This window comes from Leptinotarsa decemlineata, unplaced genomic scaffold (assembly GCF_025532065.1).
Source record: "Leptinotarsa decemlineata unplaced genomic scaffold, Ldec_3_MD MMD2_tig00026307_RagTag_RagTag, whole genome shotgun sequence".
Classification (NCBI taxonomy): domain Eukaryota; kingdom Metazoa; phylum Arthropoda; class Insecta; order Coleoptera; family Chrysomelidae; genus Leptinotarsa; species Leptinotarsa decemlineata.
In genome coordinates this window covers 13576431-13599823 of record NW_027412681.1, presented here as the reverse complement: position 1 = coordinate 13599823, position 23393 = coordinate 13576431, and the positions used below count along the sequence as shown (strand labels likewise).

The window sequence follows — 23393 nt, the reverse complement described above, 5'->3', positions numbered from 1 at the left end:
ATTTTCTTAATGAATGTTGGAAGTTTATTGAATATTTTTATAGACATAACATGAGGTCCGTTTGATACAGATGTTAATTTGTGTACAGGAACTATCAGATTATAATTTTGCCTGAGAACATAACCAGCAGCTATGCGGATAGTATCTCTTTGCTGAAACTCATGGTAATGATTCTTAATGTAAGTGACACAATTTAAAATATACATGGATATCACAGTTAAAATTTGTAATTCAGTAAATAACTGCTTACAAGAATCACCATATTTTATAAAACACATGGTTCTTAGTTTTTTTTTTTGAGCAATCAACAGATCATTCAATTTGCTGCTGTTACCGTAGCAGACTAAGCAATAATAATTTAGACTTGAGTGAACATAGGCATAGTAGTAACTTAATAAAATATTTATAGGGACAGAATTTCTGAGATTCCAAATGACGAAACAATGCTTGGATAATTTTATAGAAATAGAGTCAATATGATCATTCCAGGATAATTGTGAATCAATGTTCAACCCTAAGAATTTGACTGATTTTTTCTGCACAATAGATTTAGTATTAGCTCTAACTAATATACTGCAGTCCATTTCTCTAAGCGAGAAAACAATTGTATTAGATTTATTGCTATTTAGTACGAGGCCGTTTCTGGCGCAGTAATTAAGCATATTAGCAACTGCAATGTCAGCCTGATCAGATAACCCTTCACAAGAAGAAGAAGAACTCAATAAGAAGGACGTATCATCAGCAAATTGTACAGTACAATGTTGTTGATTAATATTAGAGATGTCGTTGATGAATTAGAGAAAGAGAGTAGAACCCAGGACACTACCTTGGGGAACACCTATTAATATGTTACTATTTTCAGAATGATATATTCCAGATTTGGGGGTGAGTACTACAACTAGGCAACTACAACAAAATTCGTAAAATTTGGATAACTGCAAAGAAAAATTCCATTAGGTTAGTTGGACAACATATTACAACTTGGTGACTGTTGCAGACAGTTTACAGATGCTACTTAGAATTTTCAAAACTAGACAAGGGTATCATGAGAGAAAAAATATATTCTATAACTAGGCGAATCCACATATCTAGCTGTTCAACATATCGGTTTGTTTGTTTTTATTTTTTGTGAAATGAAACAGTTTTTGCAGTGCATTATTATTAATTTATTAATATATCGCAAATAAACAATTTATTTACAAGCCTGATTTCCTAAATTGAATATAAAACAAATAAAAACATAATTCTTTTATAAAATGTTATATTTGATCATGTATCTGAGTTTTAATTCGAGTTTTTCTCGAAACAGCTAATTTGTAGTTACCTAGTTGTAGTATTCACCCCACGATATCATAAATGATGTGTCAACTATCACTATGTTTTAATAAAATACACCTTATTCTCCCACTAACTTTCTATATTCTACTTCCCTACTTGGGTTTCAATCACGCCAGTGCTATCAAATTATTTAGCCATAAGGTTGACGGACTATTATTATTTAGCCGTTCCATGTAGGAAAAATAGAGAGTTCAAACTTTTGTGACATAGCATCAAGAATGCCATCATATCAAATTCTGAGATTTCTGCCGAATGGCGATTTATCCAAATTTTTGAGCTCTTATTTCGTTTAGCTTCTGACTGTAAGATATCAGTATCCTATAATACTGTACATATAGTTACTTGTCTAAACCGAGAACAAACATTTTATTTCATGGTCAAGAGGCATATCTGGTCTGGAACATAAATCATAGATCGTGGCTCAAATTGAGACGTTCAATTTTAGATAGGAGACCTCAAGACCTATCAGAATCATCTCCATGTATGTTATACGATGTTTTGTACTTCTCGAGTTATGGATTTTCCAATGTTTCTATGAGGCAATCATAATGCACCAGTAGCAGCACACATTAAAAATTTTGAAATATTCGTAACACTATTATTCAGAAAATCTGGAAATCTAATTTCATTTACATTTTTGAGTGAAATCTCAGATATTCAAGTGTATTAAAATATATATTGAGCAATATAGGATGCATATAGGCTTGAACAATGGTATATTGTTCTATCTAATTTTGACCAAAAGAATCAATACCCATCGGATATAATCACTAGTGAAGTTTATACTAAAAACCATACCTTTGAATTGAGTTCTAAAGTTCTAATGTTCTTTTTTTCACTATTATATTTCTTATGGATGCAATAGCAAGTTATCGAATTGTCGAAGACTTGGGATGAATGAAAAATTTGACATCTGACATATGAAAGATATTGCAGTCTAATCATTTCAAATCAAAGTTTGACGTTTTCAAAATTTATTTTCTCAATTTGAGATTGCATTTGATTGGTCCTAGTTAGTCACTATTTCCCTCATTGAGTATATCAAACTTCATTCCACCCGACTTTAAACAATTTCTACTATTATATCCATTAGGTATAACATAAAAAATGCTTTTTTTGACTATAAAAAATGTATCTTTCAACAGGACGCAATGTTGCGACTTATGCAACCCTCGCCCAACCTTCCGACTGATCATCCTCTCTTAGCCTACCAGTATTGCGAAAGTGACAAATGGTCGTCTTCGGAAACTGAACAGTTTCACAAATCTCTGCTCAAATATGATAAGGATTTTCGCAGTATTGCTCAAGAGGTAAGTATCTAATGCAAAGCTTGCATTGAAGATCGTAACTATTTCCATTTTAACAAATGTTGAAAAGTATTCAATTAATGATACATAAAAACAATGCAGGAATATGATACAATGATTTTTTTTAGCTTTCGTAGTATTTTTTTAATATTTAATAATGAAAGCTATAGTGAAGCAAGAAGTTCGAAAGGTTAAATATATTTAAAGAAATTGATATAATATTAAAAACCCCACAAATTATTTATTGTTGAAAGAATAGAATAGAATAAAAGAAGTCAAATGATGTCACTTTCGAAGATTCGATTATTTTCATTAATTATTAGCATTTCTAAATGGAAATGCAATTTCTAGTTCCCCTAGTTTTCTCGAGAACTATTAGACCGGTCAATTTAGACATTCGAAGCTACCTAAATTTCCAGTAAGCTGAAATCAATAAGATTGTAGAATATGATTAAAAATAAAATTTGAAAGTTCCCCATCTTTCCCCTGTATGGAAAAAAATGTATTCAAGGTCAAAGGTCAAAAAATTAGTTTTTCGCGATTTTCAACAAAACGGTAAGTTTTATCATAAAAAAAATCGAAACAAAAATTGTAGATCATAATCTACAAAATCTACATTATCTACAAAAAATTTATCAATACTTTTTTCCCTACGAGCCACCGTTTTTGAAATATAACGATTAAAATAGTTGTAAAAGTTGTAATCGTCATAATATGCACCCGTTTCCACGCCACCTATGAGGTAGTGTACTTAGCGCGGTTTTTTCATGTGGTCTCCCCAGTAGGCCTATTCCACGGGTCAGTTGTGATCCTGTTTATTTTAAAACTATTGCAAAATAATGGATATTAGCAGAAAAGATAAAAGCAGTTAAAGTTGAAAAAAAAGTAGTAAAATTTAATCGTTCGAGTCGTAACTTTCAAATTCTTCTTTTTGTTCTTCTTCTTGTTCGTCTTGTTCTTCTTCATCTTTATTCTGAGTATATGTAAACTGCGTTAATAGCGATGTATCGCATGTCGCCTCGTTGGAATCAAACGAATCCTCCACTATTGGTGATTCAATATTTGAGTACGACCGACCTTGACAATGTGTACATGCCGGAGAACAAAACAGTCCAGCTTTTTTTCAACCACATTTAGCACTGCACCCCTTTTTGCAGTTGCAAAAAATTGTGTTCAGCAGTATTTCCGACGCAGGTGAAAGTAAAGTTTGGACTGGTTCTAATCTGTTCAAAATCTGTTTTTCCGTTAACCAACTGTCGCACCCCTACGAAAGAAAGTCCTCAGAAGTCGAAACTTGTGCGAGCTAAGCATTAACGAGGTCTTACCTTTTAACGTGTAATTCCTAACACGGGTTGGACGATAGCAAGTGAAAATCGATCGTTCAGACTAGGGCTTGAACCACCGACCAACACGGCAGTCAATTCGAGTGAGTAAACAAAGCACCCACGTCGAACCGCCTAGCTATCAACCGATAGCCGATGAATTGTTGACCAACTTCCAACCCCAGTCTTTTGGGTCTAGCTGATAACCAAGCCACACTTGAACTTGGTAATATACCCAAAAAAGATGTTGATGAGCAGCAACTGGAGTTTTTTATTTTTGGTATTTTTAACGAAACATCCATATCTATACTTATTTAAGCAGGTAGTTTTTTTTAGGAGCTCCGTACATAGAAAGAAGAAAATGAATGCCGTTAGTGATCATTTCTTGTCGAGATGAATTACTATTTTCAAAAAATTCAGCACTTTGAACTAAATTTTGTTTTTTAAACATTTCAAAAACTGTTATTTTACCTCTCCTGTAAAATGCAGATGTCGTATCACAGCCAGTTATTGCGTGTAAAAATTGTACATGATTTTGAGACTTTGCAAAAGTAGATAAACTAATTGACGAATATTTTTCCGATTGATGTTGAGCTTTTCCTGGTTTTAGGCCTAAAATAGTTTTTTCAGTTGAAGTTCGAGCAGTGAGTAATACGAGTAAGTCTACATCTTCGCCAACAACAATAGTTGTATTTGTCAAATTGAATAGCTCTATTGCTGTTTCAATTATCAATACATCAACATCATTATTAGCTTGTTTTACCAATATATTTTCAGCAGTAAATGTTTCTTTCAACATTGAAATGTACCGAGACTTGTTGTGAGTATTTGTAAGAAATTTTCATCAAATAAAATATCTGTAGATGTTGCTGAAGATCGACGACGTTATAGTTATAATTATAACTTATGTATATTTTATATTGTAAGTGTATGACCTATAGAAAAATATGTTAACATATATTACAACCAGAGAGATGAATATACGTAGCATACTCATGCATATTATGACGATTACAACTTTTACAACTTTTTGAATCGTTATATCTCAAAAACGGTTGCTCGTACTAAAAAATCATTGATTATTTTTGAAGTATTTTTTTGATAAAACTTACCGTTTTGCTGAAAATCGCGAAAAACTCATTTTTTTTACCTTTGACCTTGAATAATTTTTTATTCAGGGGAAAGATGGGGAACTTCCAAATTTTGTTTATATTCCAATTTGGTCCAATTTGACCGGACTATATTATTTTTTATGGTTAATATTCTTTCGCTTTTCGTGTAGAATTGGACAAGAAATTCAAAAACGATGAGTGATTTTGAATGATAAGTGGGTGGTTTGTTTGAAGGTGGTTGAAATGTTTCATGGTGCATTTCATTAGTTCGGACTTCCATTGCCTAATATCGTATAAAATGATTTCAAATCCCTGAAAGAATCAATAAAATGAAAAAAGAATAGCTGAAAATAGCAATCATATTAAACAAAAAACCCTGAACTGAAATTAGAATGAAATAAAATACAAGCAACAATTGAAAACTGAACAATTACCAAAAAAAATTAAAATTAAAATAAGTGAGTGGCTTTGGTTTAAGGGGATATATGAGCTATAATCCTACTGGAGTGCTATTGATTAAATGCACTATACCAAACGCCCCTTGAAAGAAGCTCATGTAATTTTGTCCCTTTGTATATCCAAAACGACTTCATCATTTCCCTAGAGAAATCTGACGTTTTTCTAATTCTGAATTATAAACACTCAGTATTAAAGAAAACACTTACAGGGTAGCTTATAAAACAGTGGTTAACGACAAGTGCGTTTCAAGAAATATCGTTCTAGTGCTAAATTTGATCAAGCTTAATTATTGATGTAACAGTAAGTTAAATATTATTCGCTATTTCAGATTCGAACGAAAACGATAAAGCAATGTGTGCAATTTTACTATGTTTGGAAAAAAGTTTGTGCTGATGAATATCGTCGAATTAAACAAATGAGGGAACGAAGATATAGCCACCTGAGAAATTCGGAATCAGAAATGGATGAAAAGCTTTACGCAGATGCAAAGTTACTGGGGGTAAGGAGATACTTTATACAAAATAATAGTAAAATGAAAATGAAACAATTCGTGGACACAACACTCCAAAAAAGGGGGCAAACCGCGGACACGTGTTTCTGGCTATTGGCCTCATCAGTGCGGTGCAGCCAAGTGTAAAGATGGGCAACACTTGTTTGCCGAAAGCAGGAAACAACACATACGCACGGAGTCAACAACAGAAGCCAACCGCACATTTGTGGTTCCAGTTAGAAGACCTAGAATTCCCAGGCTACATCTAACATGACCACGTAGGCAGCTATAGCTATAGCACCGCGCTGATGAGGTCAATAGCCAGAAACACGTATCCGCGGTTTGCCCCCCTTTTTTGGAGTCTTGTGTCCACGAATTGTTTCATTTTTGATTTGTATCATGCACACTCGATAAAATATATATATATATATATATATATATATATATATATATATATATATATATATATATATATGGAATGAATCGCGTATAGCAGTCAGAGGCAAAAAGATTGTAAAACTCTTTTTTCTGTTCAAGCTTTCGAGGCGTTTATTGTCTCTTCATCGGGAACTCTACAATAAATATTGAATAAACAAACGGGTATGGACAACGTGTTCATACTTACGAAAGTGAGGTTAAAATGAAGTTACCACATAAGTAACAAAGAGGATCCTCATATTTGTATGTCAAGATTAAAATTGGTTAAAAACATGTAATATTCAGTCAGAATTTTGCAATAATGTGAGATAATTGTACGAATAATATGAAACAATGAATTTGAAAATTGAACTCAACAGGTAGTCAGACATGATTGACACAAAACACTAAGTTTGACAGAATTTATTGTTCTGACCAATGCACTGCTGCCAATGAGATTTCACAGAACTGTAAAATGATGAATCACAGAGAGTGAAGGTAAGGAGTTTCAGTTCTGAAATTGTTAAGTATTATCAAATTTATTTTCTTTATTTAAGCAAAGGAGATAGGTATAAATCAGGCTGAGACTTTCAATGTCTGTCCTGTAAATAATAGTATTTGAATTTTTAAATATATGACACATTTCTAAGAAAGTTCTTTTTTGAGTATTATTTTCCGAGTCTAAAATTTCAACATTCTCAAAGGAAAAATCATGATCCAAATTTATGGTGTGATTAGAAAGGGTACATGACGGTTTACATGACATTACATCTTATGTCACTCTTGTGCAAAGTGATTCTGTCTTTTAATTTTCTACTCGTTTGTCCAATGTAAATCTTTTCACAACTGGAACATGGGATGGAATAAACCACATTGGATAAATTGATGATATCTTCTTTGTCTTTCAAATTGGAAAAAAGTGTCTTAATAGTCTTCAGATTTTTGAAAGCTAATTTCACATGTTCAAATTGACTAAAAATTTGTTTAAGATTGTATGAAAGGCTACCTAGATGAGGTAATGAGAAATAGAATGCCATTTGTGGGGAATTGTTATTGTTAGTAATATTAATATTATTATGCAAATTATTATTTTCATACAAATTGTTATTATCTAGAATTGTGTTAATGGAAGATCTGTTGAGGAGTAGTTTATAAATGAGAGATTTTGGATAGCCATTTTGCCTCTGACTGCTATACCCGATTCATTCCCTACGTTATTCCTTAACTTAGCCAGTCGAGCTAACCTTTCTTTCTATATATATATATATATATATATATATATATATATATATATATATATATATATATATATATATATATATATATATATATATATATATATACACTGACAATGTCAAGTGGGAAAATTCTGAATGATAGTCGAATTACTAGATCTTTTATTTTCTTTATCATATTTCAGTAGGTACGTGTAAATTTTGCTGAGACTGTCAATATCAGTTCGTTTATTCATTGAATGTTCTTCGTTATTAATATGTATCATTTCCAAAAATATTCTTTCAGTTGTATTGATTTCTCTGTCTAAAATATTTGGATTTTCAAAATTGATTTTATGATCCTCCGAATTAACATTTTCTGTTAATGCACAAGAATTAACATTTTGTCTACAGTCGCTCTTATGTGAAGTGATGCGACTACTTAGAGGTCTAGATGTTTGTCCTATATATGTTTTAGAACAATCCATACAAGAAATTTTGTATACTAAATTGGATTTTTGTTTATTTGAAATTAGAGCTTTTAGTTTACTGTATAATTTAGAAATAGTAGTGACATTTGTTTTATATATTTTGAGGTTATTATTTCGGAATACATTAATTAATTTTGGTGTCAATTCTTGAATATATGAGAGCGATTTAGATATGAATGAAGGTGGAACGTTGTTATGTTCAACTTCTTTTAACGGTAGGTTTGTGAAAAGTGAAACAAAATCTAGGCTTATCAAAACATAATTTTGAGGAAATTATTTATAAATTCACTAAATGAAAAAGAATCTTTAATATAATAAGGATTGTCTGTTTTATAGGAAGTTGTTAAAATATTCGTTAGAAATTTACAAAGTTTTGAGTTAGGTGTTACAAAGAGTTTTCTTTGTACAGCCCAGCTATTGACTGCAACCTCACGAAGTGAAACGATTTATAGTTAATCCAGTCACTAATTAATTATTCTGTTATATATATGTTTTCTTATCTTATGAAATACATTTTTTTACGAACATTTGTGTTGTGAACTATAAAGCACCTCTGATAAATTTTCTTTTCTTTCCTTCAACAGATTGCTGATAGTGGATCTCCCATGCCTGTGCAAGAAACGCGAAATTTTGTCTGTGAATTTGCAGACTGTTCTGCTGTGAGTATTCACATTTGTTTTCTCAATTTGAATTCAATAACAACTGCAATTTATGTTATTCATTAAGAACGTTTGCTATGAGTTTATTTCTTTTGTTGACGATTTCATTTTATTAATGCAAGCAACTTCACTTAAGTATACCCAGTTTTCGGTGAAAATATTTTCCATATAGTTTATCCTGATTCGAAAATATCATGAAATATCAGTGATTTGAATCCCATTGGGTATTTTCATGCTGGAAAAATGAATAATTTCTCTCGCAAGTATTATTGAATCTATTAGTCATGAGAGTTTATTCTCTTCTGAAATCGTCTCTCTGTGTCAAAGAGATATTGTTACGCTTCTCTAACACTATTTTTCTACCACTGAACACACTGTGGGTCTTAATTCAACGCTATCAACTAACCATCTGCTGTTCCTTCGAGTGTCGTTGTTTTTTATATTCCTGACAGTTTTTGGTTTATTGTCATATGGAAATATTGGTCTGTTAAGAAATTCAGCTGAAGTATATTTTTTCGTTGGGGGTTTTCAGTATCCAATTTCAACAATACAATTGTTCATACGAGATAGGTCAGAGAGTGACTTGAATGTTTTGTCGAACTTTATCACCCTTCCATCGCTAAATTAGTGGATGGTTATCTGTCTTCCCAACAAGTCTGCCAAAACATTAAATTGATATGAAGTTTTCAGTTTTGACCGCTCAGTATCATTTATAGTCTCGTCTCATATTGACAGCTCCGATAAGAGTTATCAATTTTCTAGTTCTTATGACTTTTTGTAACTACTCCGGTGGCAAGCGAATATTTAAAACATACTATCTACATATATTATAGAAAAAATATATTTCGGACATTCACTTATTACAATAATATTTATATTATTCGAAGATAAGTTCTGAAACATTTTTGAGGAATTTTTGAATGAGTAACACTTTGAATCTACTTCGAGCCTAGTTATTCTCATTAATACTCTGCTTGGGGTTTTGATGAGCACACCAGTGATTTCGAGACAGTTCTAGAATTACTTTAAAGAGCTGTGAGAACTGTTACACTAAAATTGATTGACTCTGTTACCTGGTTGCTAGGACTGTTGGAAATCACAGGCAACGAAAAATCTGATGGGTGAGTCAGATACAGACCATCACATGCAGATCCTATACCAGCTGTTGATGTACCAAAATCATTTTTATGGAACCAGATCACGAAATAATTTAATGAGAAACGAATAATGCTGATAATTTCGATATCTCAAAAGTCATTCGTGGTGAACGTTGTAAAGTTGCTTGAAATCATCTAGAACGTATACTTTGTAAAGAATTGTGTCCGAATCTTGTCGGATTTTTCGTCAAATCGAGTCAAGTGGAAGCCGCCAATACCCAGTCTGTTTCATTTACTTTCTAAATTATTGATGATACCTACTCGTTACAATTGAAACATCTGTGCCGTCCTCAGACACCTAGCCTCCTAATCTCAGGGTACACATTTTTATTTGAAGGGTTCGTGCGTGGTTGATGATCAAACAACAGTGTTGGCTCACTTTATTTCTATTTCTCATTATTAACAATGTGAAAACAAAAGGTTTTAACCATAAATAAACCCCATTCGTGTAAATTCCAAAATGAAACATTGAATATCGAACTAATAACGCCCTAATCCTAATCTTAACTAAAATTAGGATTAAATACCAGTAAAGATCCTACCTGGGACCGCTTCTCGCTGAAATGTTTGAATCTGTCAATTATATGTAGATTATTCACCATCCACCTACATTTATTCACAGCATCTCATCGGTAGGTACCAACCAGAGAACACCTATATACAGGGTATATCTTGATGAGTTAACGCGTATATCTTGACGAGTTCTATATATAGAAAACTGAAAGTAGGACGATTCTGAAAATTGATAGGATGTTTGAAGAACTAATGGAGAATTCAACTGAAATATTTTCGTTGAGGTGACGTTTCGGGTTTCACCGGAAGTGAAATCTTTGTTATTTTTAATGGCACACCCTGTATTTCATCTTATTTTTGAATTCTTCCCATGATTGAGATTCTAACTCATATTCGAGTTATTCTAGTTTTTTTAGAAAAAGTGACATTGTGTAAATTAACATTTTTTTAAATATGCAGCTAGTGAATCGTGATAATTGAAGGTTGAACGGATCACGCATCATTTCCACGTTCACTGAATAATCCACAGGGTGCGCAAAATTTAGGGTCCAATAAGTGAATGAGAAAAATTAAAAATCTCAACTTTTTCAAATGGGAACCCCTATTTTTTTCCTCAAGGTTCAATTCTTTTATGGACATAAGCCCTAGTTATGATACACTTCCGTATATCCAAAACTTATAATTTTGGTGTTATTCCGCAATGGAAGTTATTATCACGCGAAGATTTACGTTTTTACCCCCCAATTTTGTCTGATAAAATTTATTTGTTGCCTAGTTTCCATTGAATATCTCATGAAAAATAATCCCTTATTCAAGACAAAAATCATGATTTGAATAAGCAACAATTTCAAATTTAGTTTCAATGCTAAACATGAACATGTGACACTTTTGTCAACCGCTTTTTTTATTGCAACTAATGTTCAAATACATTGCCTCCAACTTCTAAGCATTTTACACTTCTCCGTATGACGTCTCCTACAGCTCGTCTTATCATGTCCGGTGGAATAGAGTTGAAAACAGTACGAACTCTCTGCTGAAAATCTTCTTTCGTTGTTGGCGTGTTAGAATACACCTCGTTTTTTATATAACCCCAAATAAAAAAATCTGTTGGAGTTAAATCGGGCGATCGCGGTGGCCATCATTGAGGACCGTCGGTTCCAAAACACTGGTCGTAATAAGTTTCTTCTAAATACATCTTCACCATCCGATGATTATGTGGAGGTACTCCATCATATTGATACCACATTTTTCGATGGTCAGCGAGCGTCAGTTTTTCCAAATGATCCGTATCCAGATTTTTTTAAATATCTAGGTATCGTTCACCTGAAAATAAAAATACTTGTTGGTCTGTTATGTTTTCTATATGCTATGAATGTTTATTACATAGCTACCTTGATGCCATTTTCTTGAGTAATGTGTTTTTTTTTTTTAATCAATGAAACAATACAATTCCGATATTTTTCAACTAGCCATTTAAATTTTCGTCATAGAAGTGAAGCATCACTATTGCGTCGTCTTTAACAGCGCAGTAAACATTGAAATTCCAACGGTCTTGAAATTGACGTTCCCGAACTGAATGCGGGTTTGTATCGCTCCAGTAGTGAGAATTCCGCTTGCAATATCCCATTTTTGGTAAATTTCGCTTCGTCGCTCCATATAATATTCCTCAAAAATTGGTCGTTTTCTTGATTTTTCATAGTGAAGAACTCCACAAAGTTAATTCTTCTCTCATAATCGGATAGCTTCAGGTCATGGACTAAAGTATGAGAATACGGATGCCATTTATGTTTTACTAATATTATCTGCATGGACATTTTATTCAATCCCAAATCTCGTACCACATCTTTCAAAGATGCTTCTGGAAAAGCAGTGAAGTACCCAAGCACTGTAATCGCATTATCTTCATTGTCAACCACCGTTTTAGTTTTGATAATTTTCCTTTCGAATGATCCAAAGTTCGTAAGATTAATCTTCTAATGATATCTGGAAATGGTTTCGGTTTTTCTGAATACCTTGTAGCATAAGCATCACATGTTCTTGTTAACACCTTATTGCATTCGCCATAAATCACCAATAAGTTAAAGAAATCGTGATTATTATAACCAGCACGAGCCATATTGTACGTTCTGAGAGTAAGAGTCTGACAATAAACAACGTTATTTAATTTGTCACCAAACATTGTGTTGAAAGGTGGACAGCAGCCTACTAGAAATATCAACATTTCGGGAAAGTATGTAAATATAATGGAATATCTCCAAAATTATAAGTTTTGGGTATAAGGAAGTGTATCATAACTAGGGCTAATTATGATAGAATTGAACCTTGAGGAAAAAAATGGGGATTCCCATTTGAAAAAGTTGAGGTTTTTAATTTTTCTCATTCACTTATCGGACCCTAATTTTCACGCACCCTGTGGATTATTCAGTGGACGTAAAAATGATGCGTGACCCGTTCAACCTTCAATCATCACGATTCACTAACTGCATATTTTTAAAAATATTAATTTACATGAAAATGACGTATGTTCGAGAGGCTGCATCTGTCACTTTTTCTAAAAAAACTCGAAAACGGTTTATTTTGGGTATAAGGTATGATACATGAGTTAGAATCTAAATCATGGGAAGAATTCAAAAATGAGGTGAAATACAGGGTGTGACATTAAAAATAACAAAGATGACGTCACTTCCGGTGAAACCCGAAACGTCATCTCAACGAAAATATTTCAGTTGAATTCTCCATTAGTTCTTCATCCATCCCATCAATTTTCAGAATCACCCTACTTTCAGTTTTCTATGTATAGATCACGTTAACTCGTCAAGATATACCCTGTATAAAATGAAATGTCCTGTGGTGAGGATAGAACACTGATAATAGTGCTATAGTTGTCCGTTAACAGAACTTTTGGACGAGTCGGCGCCATCTACTGGACAAAAGGAAAACTATCGAAACGCGGCAAATTTAAATTACTATGGCTATTAATGGGCTCATCCAGAGAGCATTTGATAATGGTTATTAAGCAACGACCAAGTATTTTCTTTTCATGTATCGTTTGAAAATAACATATTTTTCAACATAAATTTGTGGAATAAGAAATCATTATACTAATGAAATATTAAATTTTCAAGCAAAACCTGATAAGAAAATACTTGGCCATTGCTCAATAACCATTATCCAATGTTCTCTGAAAAAAAAATTATAAAGGTGAAATGAATATGAATCAAAAACTCCTATAAGAAGCGAAAATGTATTAGTTCGGTTTGCAAGATCGTGCTCGAACTAAGCTGAACAAAAGTTTTATGATATTCGAAACTAAGTTTAATAAAGAACAATGATGAGGAAATAAAAATTTTGAAAACATGTGATACAAATGTATTTCTAGGATCAGACAAGCAAAGTAAAAATTGAAATTACAAGTAAGACTAAAGTTCGTTTAGTATTGCCAAAGAGTAAAATAATTTCAAGAATGTCGTTACATCAAAGAAAGCAACATAGTCCTCTCAAGCAAATAGCACTGCAATTCACCCACAAAATCATTGAGATATGTTTACCCTCTATATCCCTTGAGGACGCCGCTAACGAGCCATTAAAATAGGGATATGCGACAAAGAACGCGAAAACACCGACAAAGAATGCGAAAATACCGCCAAAAGACCCGCTCGATGTTTTTTCTGATATTACGTTTAAGATAATATTAATAGGCGTCGGACTGGGGGTATTAATATAAATTTTCCATTGATATATTTTGGATGATGAGAAGATAATTAAAATATGGTGAAAACTAATTTTGTTTAAATATTTTATTTTGGGAAGGACAATTTATATTTGGAATAGTTTTTTATTATTTAGAATTGTTACCTTCTACAGATCTATAAAATAATGAGAATATTAAATTTACAAATAAATACAAATATAGAAATTCTTATTGATTTGGAAATGAAGATTCATATTCATTATTCGATTTTATAGTTGATTCAGAAACAATTTTATAGATTTGAATAATAACTTCGAATAAGACATTGCAATAATTTTAATCTGAAAAAGTCTACAGGGATTAGTTGAGTGATTCTTCACTGGATGAATCAGTTTCATTATGATTTCTGATAATGAGTCTATACTATCATCCAGATCCCACATCACTGTTTCGATTCTGATTGTTTTGTGGATACATTTTTCCCAAGCTTTTTGGTCGACTGTTTCCAGAGCACTGTATAGGTATTTCTTTACTTCACACAGCTTGAAGATGTTATTATTCCTTGCGATGAATCCTTTAACTTGAGCCCAAACCAACTCTATTGGATTCATTTCACAGTGATAAGGCGGCAACCGAAGAACCGACATTCCTTTAGTCTTCGTCATCTCATCGGTGACATACCTGACGAATTTTGACTTATGACGTTTAGCCAAGTTGAGGAGCTCCGCTTTTAACATGGTCGATTCAAAAGGAATAGCTTTCATATGTAACCACTCAGTTATATCTGTTTTCTTCCAATACGACGTCGGCAGCTTCTCGACTCGTCTACTGTGGTAACTTGCGTTATCTATTACTATTACGGATCCCTGCGGAAGTTTTACAAGTATGTTTTAAACCATTCTTCGAATACTGTGGCATCCATTTCTTGATGATAATCCCCATTTTTCTTCGATTCAAACACCATCAATCCATCTTTCACGAATCCTTTACTGCTGCCTATGTGAGTGATGATAAGACGACGACCTTTTCCAACTGGAATTTTCAAACCAGTGGACCAACCTTCCATAAAGGCTTGTCTTCCATTTTTGATGTTCTGATCTTGCCAAACCTTCGAGACGGTATGACCCTCATTGACCCATGTTTCGTCCAAATAAAAAATAGATTTACCTAGTGCTCTGGCTTTCTTTATTTCTCTTAAATAGTTTCTTCTCCATTCTACAATCTCTGATTTTTCTATTAACATGCTCTTTCTTTCTTGCTTTCCAAAAGTGAAATTCAGCTTATGTAATATCTTCCATAATCGAGTTCTTTTTATATCAGGAAAAAAACTGTCTTCACGAGTAACTGACAAAACTTTATTTAATGTAGGTATTTCGTTTTTTATGTAAAAAAAGTGTACTGTTCTCCTAATAGAATTCTTCACTTCTTCATTGATAACCAAACACTTTCTACCAGTGGATATTTTCGGCTCGAAAAAGTTGTTGTTTTCCAATTCTAAAAATTGTCGATCTATTGACACCGGTCATACTCGCGCATTTTTGCGCTGTTTGAAATACACATACACACATAGACAGACACAATTGCAATTATCAGAAGAGCATTACAATATCAAAACAATTCTCAAATAAACCAGCTATCAACGGAATAAAAACTCTCCCTCTACTCTAGAACCTTCGAAAAAAAAAAAAAGAAACACGATGATGTGTATTCGAAATAGGTTGTAAATTATTATAAAACATAAAATGAAATTTATGTTAGACGATTTGTTACATCACTATATTTAATTCTTGACAGGTCATATGTACGGAATAAATGTAGATGATAATCATCACTAATTTCTTTTCAGAGTTTCAACTCTCGAGCAGCGCTGAACGGGCACATACGGATTCACGGCGGCACCGCACGTAATTCTCCCACGCCTTCATCGACGACATCGGAAAGGAGAGTGGTGACGGTACTGCCGATGAACCCGAGCGTATGTCACCCCGATTCGACGGACGAGTACCCCTGTAAGATATGCGGGAAGTAAGTGTACACGATTCGTCCTAAAAAGGTAAATGATCGGTGTGTTGCGTCCTCTGCTTACGTGCTAATACTATTCGTTACTATCGAAATACACAAACATCCAGTGTGCGGAACAAGGTATTCTTTTCTGTTCTGGTGGTTTTACGGGTGGTAATCAGCATTTAGGGTGAAAAATTGGTTGATAATATTTCAGGATGAATTGAAAAAAAAATGTTGTCAAACCGAGTAATATCATCTGAATGGAAGACAATGAACAATCATGATGAATCAGTTACAAATAATGGTTCCTGAAAATCAAGTCACTCCACACCCCAATTTGGGGTGTGTTCTCAAAATCGTGATAAATTTGTTTGAAAAGTGTTTCAAGCAATGTTATTTACTTTATTGGTTTATTCATATTCTCCCAATGAAAATTTCCTCAGTGGATAAAATAACAATATTTTATGCCTAACAGTTCAGCATTAGACATGTACAAAATATCTATACAAAACTTCAAGTCACACAATAACTTGCCAACAAAAATTGTCCCCTTCGAAGGCCTTTGTGGAATATTTATTTTTTTCACAATTTCCTTCTTATTCACAAGCAATGTATCCTTCATACCTTTGAAAATTAAGGCGGCGTCAATTTTTTGGCTGGGCCTACGAAACGAACACAAAAATGATTTTTCGCCTTTTTCCATGATTTTGACCACATGTTTTGACCATGTTTTGGTATCTAGTATCTATAGAGTAGGGAGGGTGAGTGTAGACTCACAGCACTTAGGCCACATGTGACCCATTGTACAACCTCCCGAGGAGTTGTCCTCCTAGGTCATCGTACATCCTGTCCTTTCCAGGTAGGTGATCAGGTCACTAGGAGACATCTCCTTTATATTGGCAGGTGTAGGCCAAGACTCACCAAACACACACTCTCTTTGGCAACCATGAGGTGGAAAGTTCAGCGATATTACTGTCGTTGCGCGGCTTCTTCAACCTTCTTGGGGTTCCCTCCGTGTAGATGCTTTCCTGCAGGGGCGGCCGGTTCCTTGCCTTTGATCAAGGCGGAGCTGTTGGCGCCCGCGGCAGGAAGTGCCCTTGCTGTTGGAGGTGATATGCCTGCCTCATTCCAAGCGGTAGATTGGGGTGGACATTTCTGTTCATCCCCAGCCACCACATTAGATTGAGGTGAGCACTTCTGTTCATCCTCGGGATTGGTTTTTGTTTTTGTTGTTTCTGTTGTTTCATTCATGTGTGTTCCCACAAGTATCAAGGGAAGAGTTTGTCACCTCTGGTAGAGCCCCGCATTACCAGAGATAGGCTGATTACAATGAGGTTTCGCCCAGTTCCCCAAGGGGATCGTTCGTGACCGCATATCACCCTGCGGCCATTCAGCTGTCGGCACGATTTCTTACACCGTAGCATGGATAGACTGGGCCACGGTGGCATGTTTTGCAAAGGCTTTTGGGGGTTTTAGTTCTCCTCACCCTACTTATTCCTGCCACTGACCAGGAGTCCGGCAACCCCGTCCGTAAGGCCACATTGGCTTTCCGGACAAGGCCTCCACTCCCCTTGCCGTTCTCCTATACGTCACCTGAGGACGCGCCCGATAGGTAGCTTAACCCACCAGCACATAAAACAAATAAAAAAAAAACACATATGTTTTATTCGTACCTTTGGTTGTCTTCTGTGCGACTAATATAAATTTGTTAACTCGAAGTTCAGATTATCTCTTCCAGTCTTATTGATTTCTTCTTCGTGGCTGTTGTCAGTCTCTGCTTCACATTTTTTCGCCTCTACTATTTCTTCTTCAGCGCAGTCTCGTTGTCCATTTGGTCTGTTTCTATTCACGGAATCAGTTTCGTCTAATTCTTCTTCTAATTCAACATCGAGTATAATAATAACTTCATCATTACTTTTATTAGTGCTGCCATTACCACTATTGTTTCGAGTGTTTTTTTCGCCTTTTTCTGTATGTACCTTTCTTTTTCAGATTGCTTGGTATTATTTACCGTTTTTCTAGTAATCAAGTCATCTATAGAAACACTTTTACCAGCTTCTAGATTCAACTTTATCATTTGTTGATTCACAGCAGATAACATAACCCTGCCAAATAGTTTAGAAGTGAACTACCTTGTATAACCAAATCAAAGCTACTAGATCTATTTCCGCAATCACCATTCAGCATTCATTCTGCTGCCTTTGGAATTCTCACTAGATAAGCATATTTATTCTTCCGTTGATTAATAGGCCACTTGTCTTTTTCATGAAGAGTAATAACAAGCACCGAACTCAAAAATATATAATGCGCTCTAAGGCTAGTGATTGTGCGAAAGAAACGACTCTTATCGAATTCAAATCGCTGTAGATTATAACCATTTGGGAAAATAGACTAGGGAACAGGTGTGTTGTCGACAACAAATCGAGATATTTGATTTCAGCTTTTTTCCAAAATGTTGTGGATCATTGGGAACAGCAACGTTTTTGGTGAAGATATCCATGAGAGAACCATCGAAAGCTAATTGAAAGGATCAGTCATCTCAAAGAATCTGCTACACAATGGAATGCAAATTGTTCATTGTGAAACTGCATTTTTGTTTTTGTTGTTGTTGCTGTTGAACAATTCATGTGGTGGAATCGTGGACTTCGTAAAATTTTAGCCATTAAGGACCATTAAGACTGGCAATGAGCTTATTAATGATCATCTGATTATTCAGCTCATTACTTTGATTATTTCCTAACTTGTATTCATGTTCATGATAAATCAAAAATAAACATGTGAGTATAAGTAACTCTTCATAAAATTTCACTTTTATCACATTCTGGAAACTAAAGGCTTCTCTTAATGTCATGTCCTCTGAATCTTCCATCCAGCTGCGATATGTGGACATTTAATAGTAGAGATAATATTCAAATACAAAATTCGATATGTATTTTCTAAACTAATTGAAACATTATGATTATTCGGACCGCTTGAGTTTAAAGTTCTGTTGGGAAAACTAATTTTCAACAAAATTTCATAGTGATATTTTTTTTTCTATATCAATACATTCAGTTTTGAATATTTCCATCCAATGGTTTTGAAAATTTTATTATATTTTTGTTGTATCATTCAAATGTTAAATTCACAATTCAATTACCTAAAGGATCCACATTTTTTTCAATTCAGCTTGATTCGACAGGACATATAGGGTAACCTTACAGATTATATAATTATATTGCAATTTGCTGATTACCATCTGTACCTCCATCATTTAATGTATCTCCCAAGCAACTTACCGGGAGATACCTATTTTTTTATTTCACTACAGTTTTTCAGTACGTCTTATTTCTCTCAAGCATGCATCTCTTGTTTGAACTTGTGACTTACTGGAGACACTTGTATTGATGTTCAGTAGAAAATATTTCATAAGAAAATATCTAAGTGATAGTTACTCTGATGAATTTGACAAGTTTGTACTCTGACAACTGTTCAGCTTCGACTGTGTATCGATAGCATACAGTGGATCAGCTCAATCACAATTTCATTAAATCGTCTTTAAATATGATGGTGCATACAGCATACAGACTTCTATGTTATCTATGGAATTGATAGAAAGATAAGCACCGTTCGTCAAAAATAAACGGTAAAAATCTTAACAGACACTGAATTCCTCGTTTATCTTTTTTACTCAGAATGGTTTCTGTTCAAAAGTCGCATTCATTACCAAACCTAGTACCACTGAGAAGATTTGTGGCAGATCGAAACTGATTGACCGCCATAAATTATGAACATTGTTTCCTAATTCGCGTGATTTTTTTATTCATGAAAGTTTTCATGAATAAGCAACATAATTCCGAAAATAAGGAGTTCTTCTTCTCATCTGTTTACGGTAGGGGGAGTTGAAATACCCCCGAATGGTTTTTTGATGGCTCTAGCTTATTTTTGAAAGGACTGAAACACCCGATACAGAATGCCATCAGTTTTTTCAACGTTCCACAATTTGGTTGTTGATATTTCCCATGAACCGGGTTATTGAATTTTTAAAAAAGATATTATATTTTTATCAACTGCAGTAGTTCCACAAAATGATGAATTTTCTACATTTTTCATATATCTGGCTTCTTGGCAGAGTATCCGCAACAAAAAGTGAAATGGAAAAAAATCGAAAAAAAAAATGGGAATCTTCCGAAGGAATAAAAAAAAAAATTACGAAGGAAATTTCACAAAGATGTGCAGATCGTGTGTATTCTCTTTCAGATAAAGACTGCTAGAATAAAAAACCCTTTGAAAACAATTTATTCGCATGAACATTGAATTGAATCATATATAGGAACGCCATACAGCATAATGCAAAGTGCAGCATCGAAAACGAAACAAATCGAATATCTTCAAAAGACATTTGTTAAGAAATAAATATAAAAACAGGACGATTTTTAATTCATGGGGCCAGGGCCGTAGCGAAAAGAAAAACCGGGGAGGAGGGAATCCAAATTTTCCCAACCCCCATCAGCAAAATTTCCCAACTTTCGAAAAAATGAAAGCCGAGGGATTAGTTACTACTATAATATATTAATTTTCTTACTTAGCTATCCAAAGATCGGCTGAATGCTAATGCCCGATAGGGTATGCACAAACAGAAATACATTTTGGTAATTATAAAAATAATAATGGGAATTATTCTACTTTGGACCAAGATCCTCGGTCTTCCACCATATCCACCATGTATGGGAATATTCAATACGAATGAAAGGAAACAACACTTAAATAATATTGTGCTTTTTGTTTTCTACTATTATTTTTTCTATCTTCACGGCCCGAAATTTCCCAACTTTTCCAAGTCGAAAAAACAGCGAAAAGTTGGGAATTTTGTAAAATTGTCACTTCAAAATTTATGGACTGTTCAGGACTGTTCTCTTACTTGGGAGAAATTAAAATTTTTTGAAGTTTTCAAACAACTCAGAATTTCAAAGTATGGGATCTCCAAGTTATGCATGTTGGGAAATCCCAACCTTCTACTGGTTCTTTCCCTTTTCTTAGTACCTCTCCCTTTCTTTTCTCTCATTTTTATTTTTTTAATTTTCATTCATTTTTTTTACTATTATTTTTTCTATCTTCACGGCCAAAAATTTCCCCACTTTTTCCCAAGTCGCAAAAGCAGGGGGGAGGCTCCCTGCCATCCCCCCCCCCATGGCGACGGCCCTGCATGGGGCACATTTTTCTATCGTAACCTCAACTGTCATACCACCAACCCGGCCTCCTGGTGACCATCATTCACTTCGTAACTTTTCATTTTAGCGTCCTCTTTCGGAAAAAAGAATTGTTCTCTATTTCAAATTATGACACTTCATTTGAAAGTCAAGAAAAGATAACAAAAATTTAAAAAATCACATTGTATACACCCAAAAAATAGAAAACTGTGCATAATTTCAAACTGCATTATTTCAGACAGATCTGTTGCCCGAACTGTTTTCCATTAACTGCCGTACACGAGTGTGTGTTAATTAGTCTCGAAACTTCCGAAATTTTGGAACATTTCTGGATTTACCTGATAATACTGTTTTTCCGCTGGAGGGTGCCAAAATGGAAAGTTACCTACGTAGTGGACAATCACATAGATGAATTCCTCATGAAATTATATTTTCAATGATGTGTCACGCGATGGAGGAAGTACGACAGTTGAGTTTATGATAGAAAGATGTCTCTTATGTCAGCAAATGTGTCTTAAAGATATTTGATCTGTTTCGTTTTCGGAGCCGCACGCTGTATTTTTTATAAATTATCACTTACATGAAACTCTAATGTAGTAATTTTCTTTCTTCTTTTTTGGAAGTTTCTCATATTTTTTTTGTTGGTGCATGAGTAGAAAACCAAAGTTTTTTCCGAAGGACAAATTTCTCCAAAAACATTCAAATCAAAATAAAAACTAAAGTATTGTGCGGAAATTGGAAAGCGCAGATACCGCAGCAGAGACAAAAATGCATCACTTTAGCATTGCCCTTCTTCTAAATGAGGTATTACGTGCCCACTTTCATTGAAAAATTCTTCAGTGACTAGTTCAATATCATGTGCTTGTTAATTATAATGTTCACTCGATGTATTTTTTTTTATTTAGACGCCTTGGCTAATTTGGAATCTCATTGCAATACTTATTCAACTGTCATATCCTGACATCATCCAAATTTTGCCACCGGACACTATTTTCATATTCTCTTCATATTTCTTATGGTACTGTGGAGACATCTTAACTGTAGTGTCCGTGTGAAAAAAATTATTTCGAGGAATCAAGTGTCAATCGAACAGAAAAGTTAAAAGTGCCCGATTTTCTTTGTACGAGACTAACGATTGTGATCTTTGTCTCCAATCAGCTGGATGGCCCTCAGGATAAGCTCAAGGGCAGAGCTCCATATATGCGAGTAATACTGCGAAACTTTAGCTTTATAAAGCTTTCAGTATTCCGGTCCCATGTTGTTGAGCTAATCCAAGCAACGTAATTGTGCCATATTGTGGATATTTTCTATCCAGTTTAACAAGCAACAAATTCTGTCACATTCACCTCCAGAGAAAAACTGATACCCAAATCTGCTTAGTATTAAATTTCACTTGGGTACTCTGCCCTAGGCTGACCGATTTCTTCCAAATCTTCATCAAGCTATGAAACTGAGGGCATCTGAATGGATGTGCTGTCGTTGGTAGATTTTTGGTGTTCTAATATATCGTTGATGAACAATGGAAAAAAGATAAAGGATTAGATAGGTCCCTAAAGAACCCTAGAATTAATGTAGGGATATCAAAAAAAGAGAAAATTTTATGACTACTTGTATAAAACTATACATGAGAGAACTGTATTTTCCAATATGTCGTTAGTGAGAAAATATGAATCTCTGGGAAATACCGTCGTTGAAAATGAGGGTATGCAAAAGAGAATAGTGGGTGTGTACCTTATCGAAGAATGAACTTTGAGAAAGCCGCAAAGCTTTGATTAAAAATTCTAGCAAGCCTTAACACTCAGAGAAAAAATCAAAAGTACAATCGGTCAGAAAAAGTAAATAAATTCACAGAACTAAAGACTCAAATGGGAATAATTTCTCACAAACGTCAGTTGATGTCAAGCTATAACATTTTTATCAACCTCATTCATTTTTACACTCCTAAAAAACAATATTGCTCCATAGCAACTCATGTCAAATTCATCTTACACGAACAATTTTTTTCTACTGATCACAGAATAGTGTCAGTT

At 34.1% G+C, this 23393-nt stretch overlaps 1 protein-coding gene across 7 annotated transcripts in view; it reads left to right on the top strand.

Moving 5' to 3' along the window:
• LOC111504836 (uncharacterized) overlaps nt 1-23393 on the top strand; it is a 1217253-nt gene that overhangs the window by 1183992 nt on the left and 9868 nt on the right. For 6 of the 7 annotated variants that reach the window (XM_074181149.1, XM_074181148.1, XM_074181147.1 and 3 more), the window contains 4 exons: nt 2484-2648; nt 5867-6037; nt 8735-8809; nt 16017-16195. In XM_074181149.1, the coding sequence (XP_074037250.1) occupies nt 2484-2648; nt 5867-6037; nt 8735-8809; nt 16017-16195 (590 nt within the window). Of the gene's footprint in view, nt 1-2483; nt 2649-5866; nt 6038-8734; nt 8810-16016; nt 16224-23393 lie in introns of all 7 variants that reach the window. The other variant, XM_074181150.1, reaches the window with a different exon arrangement.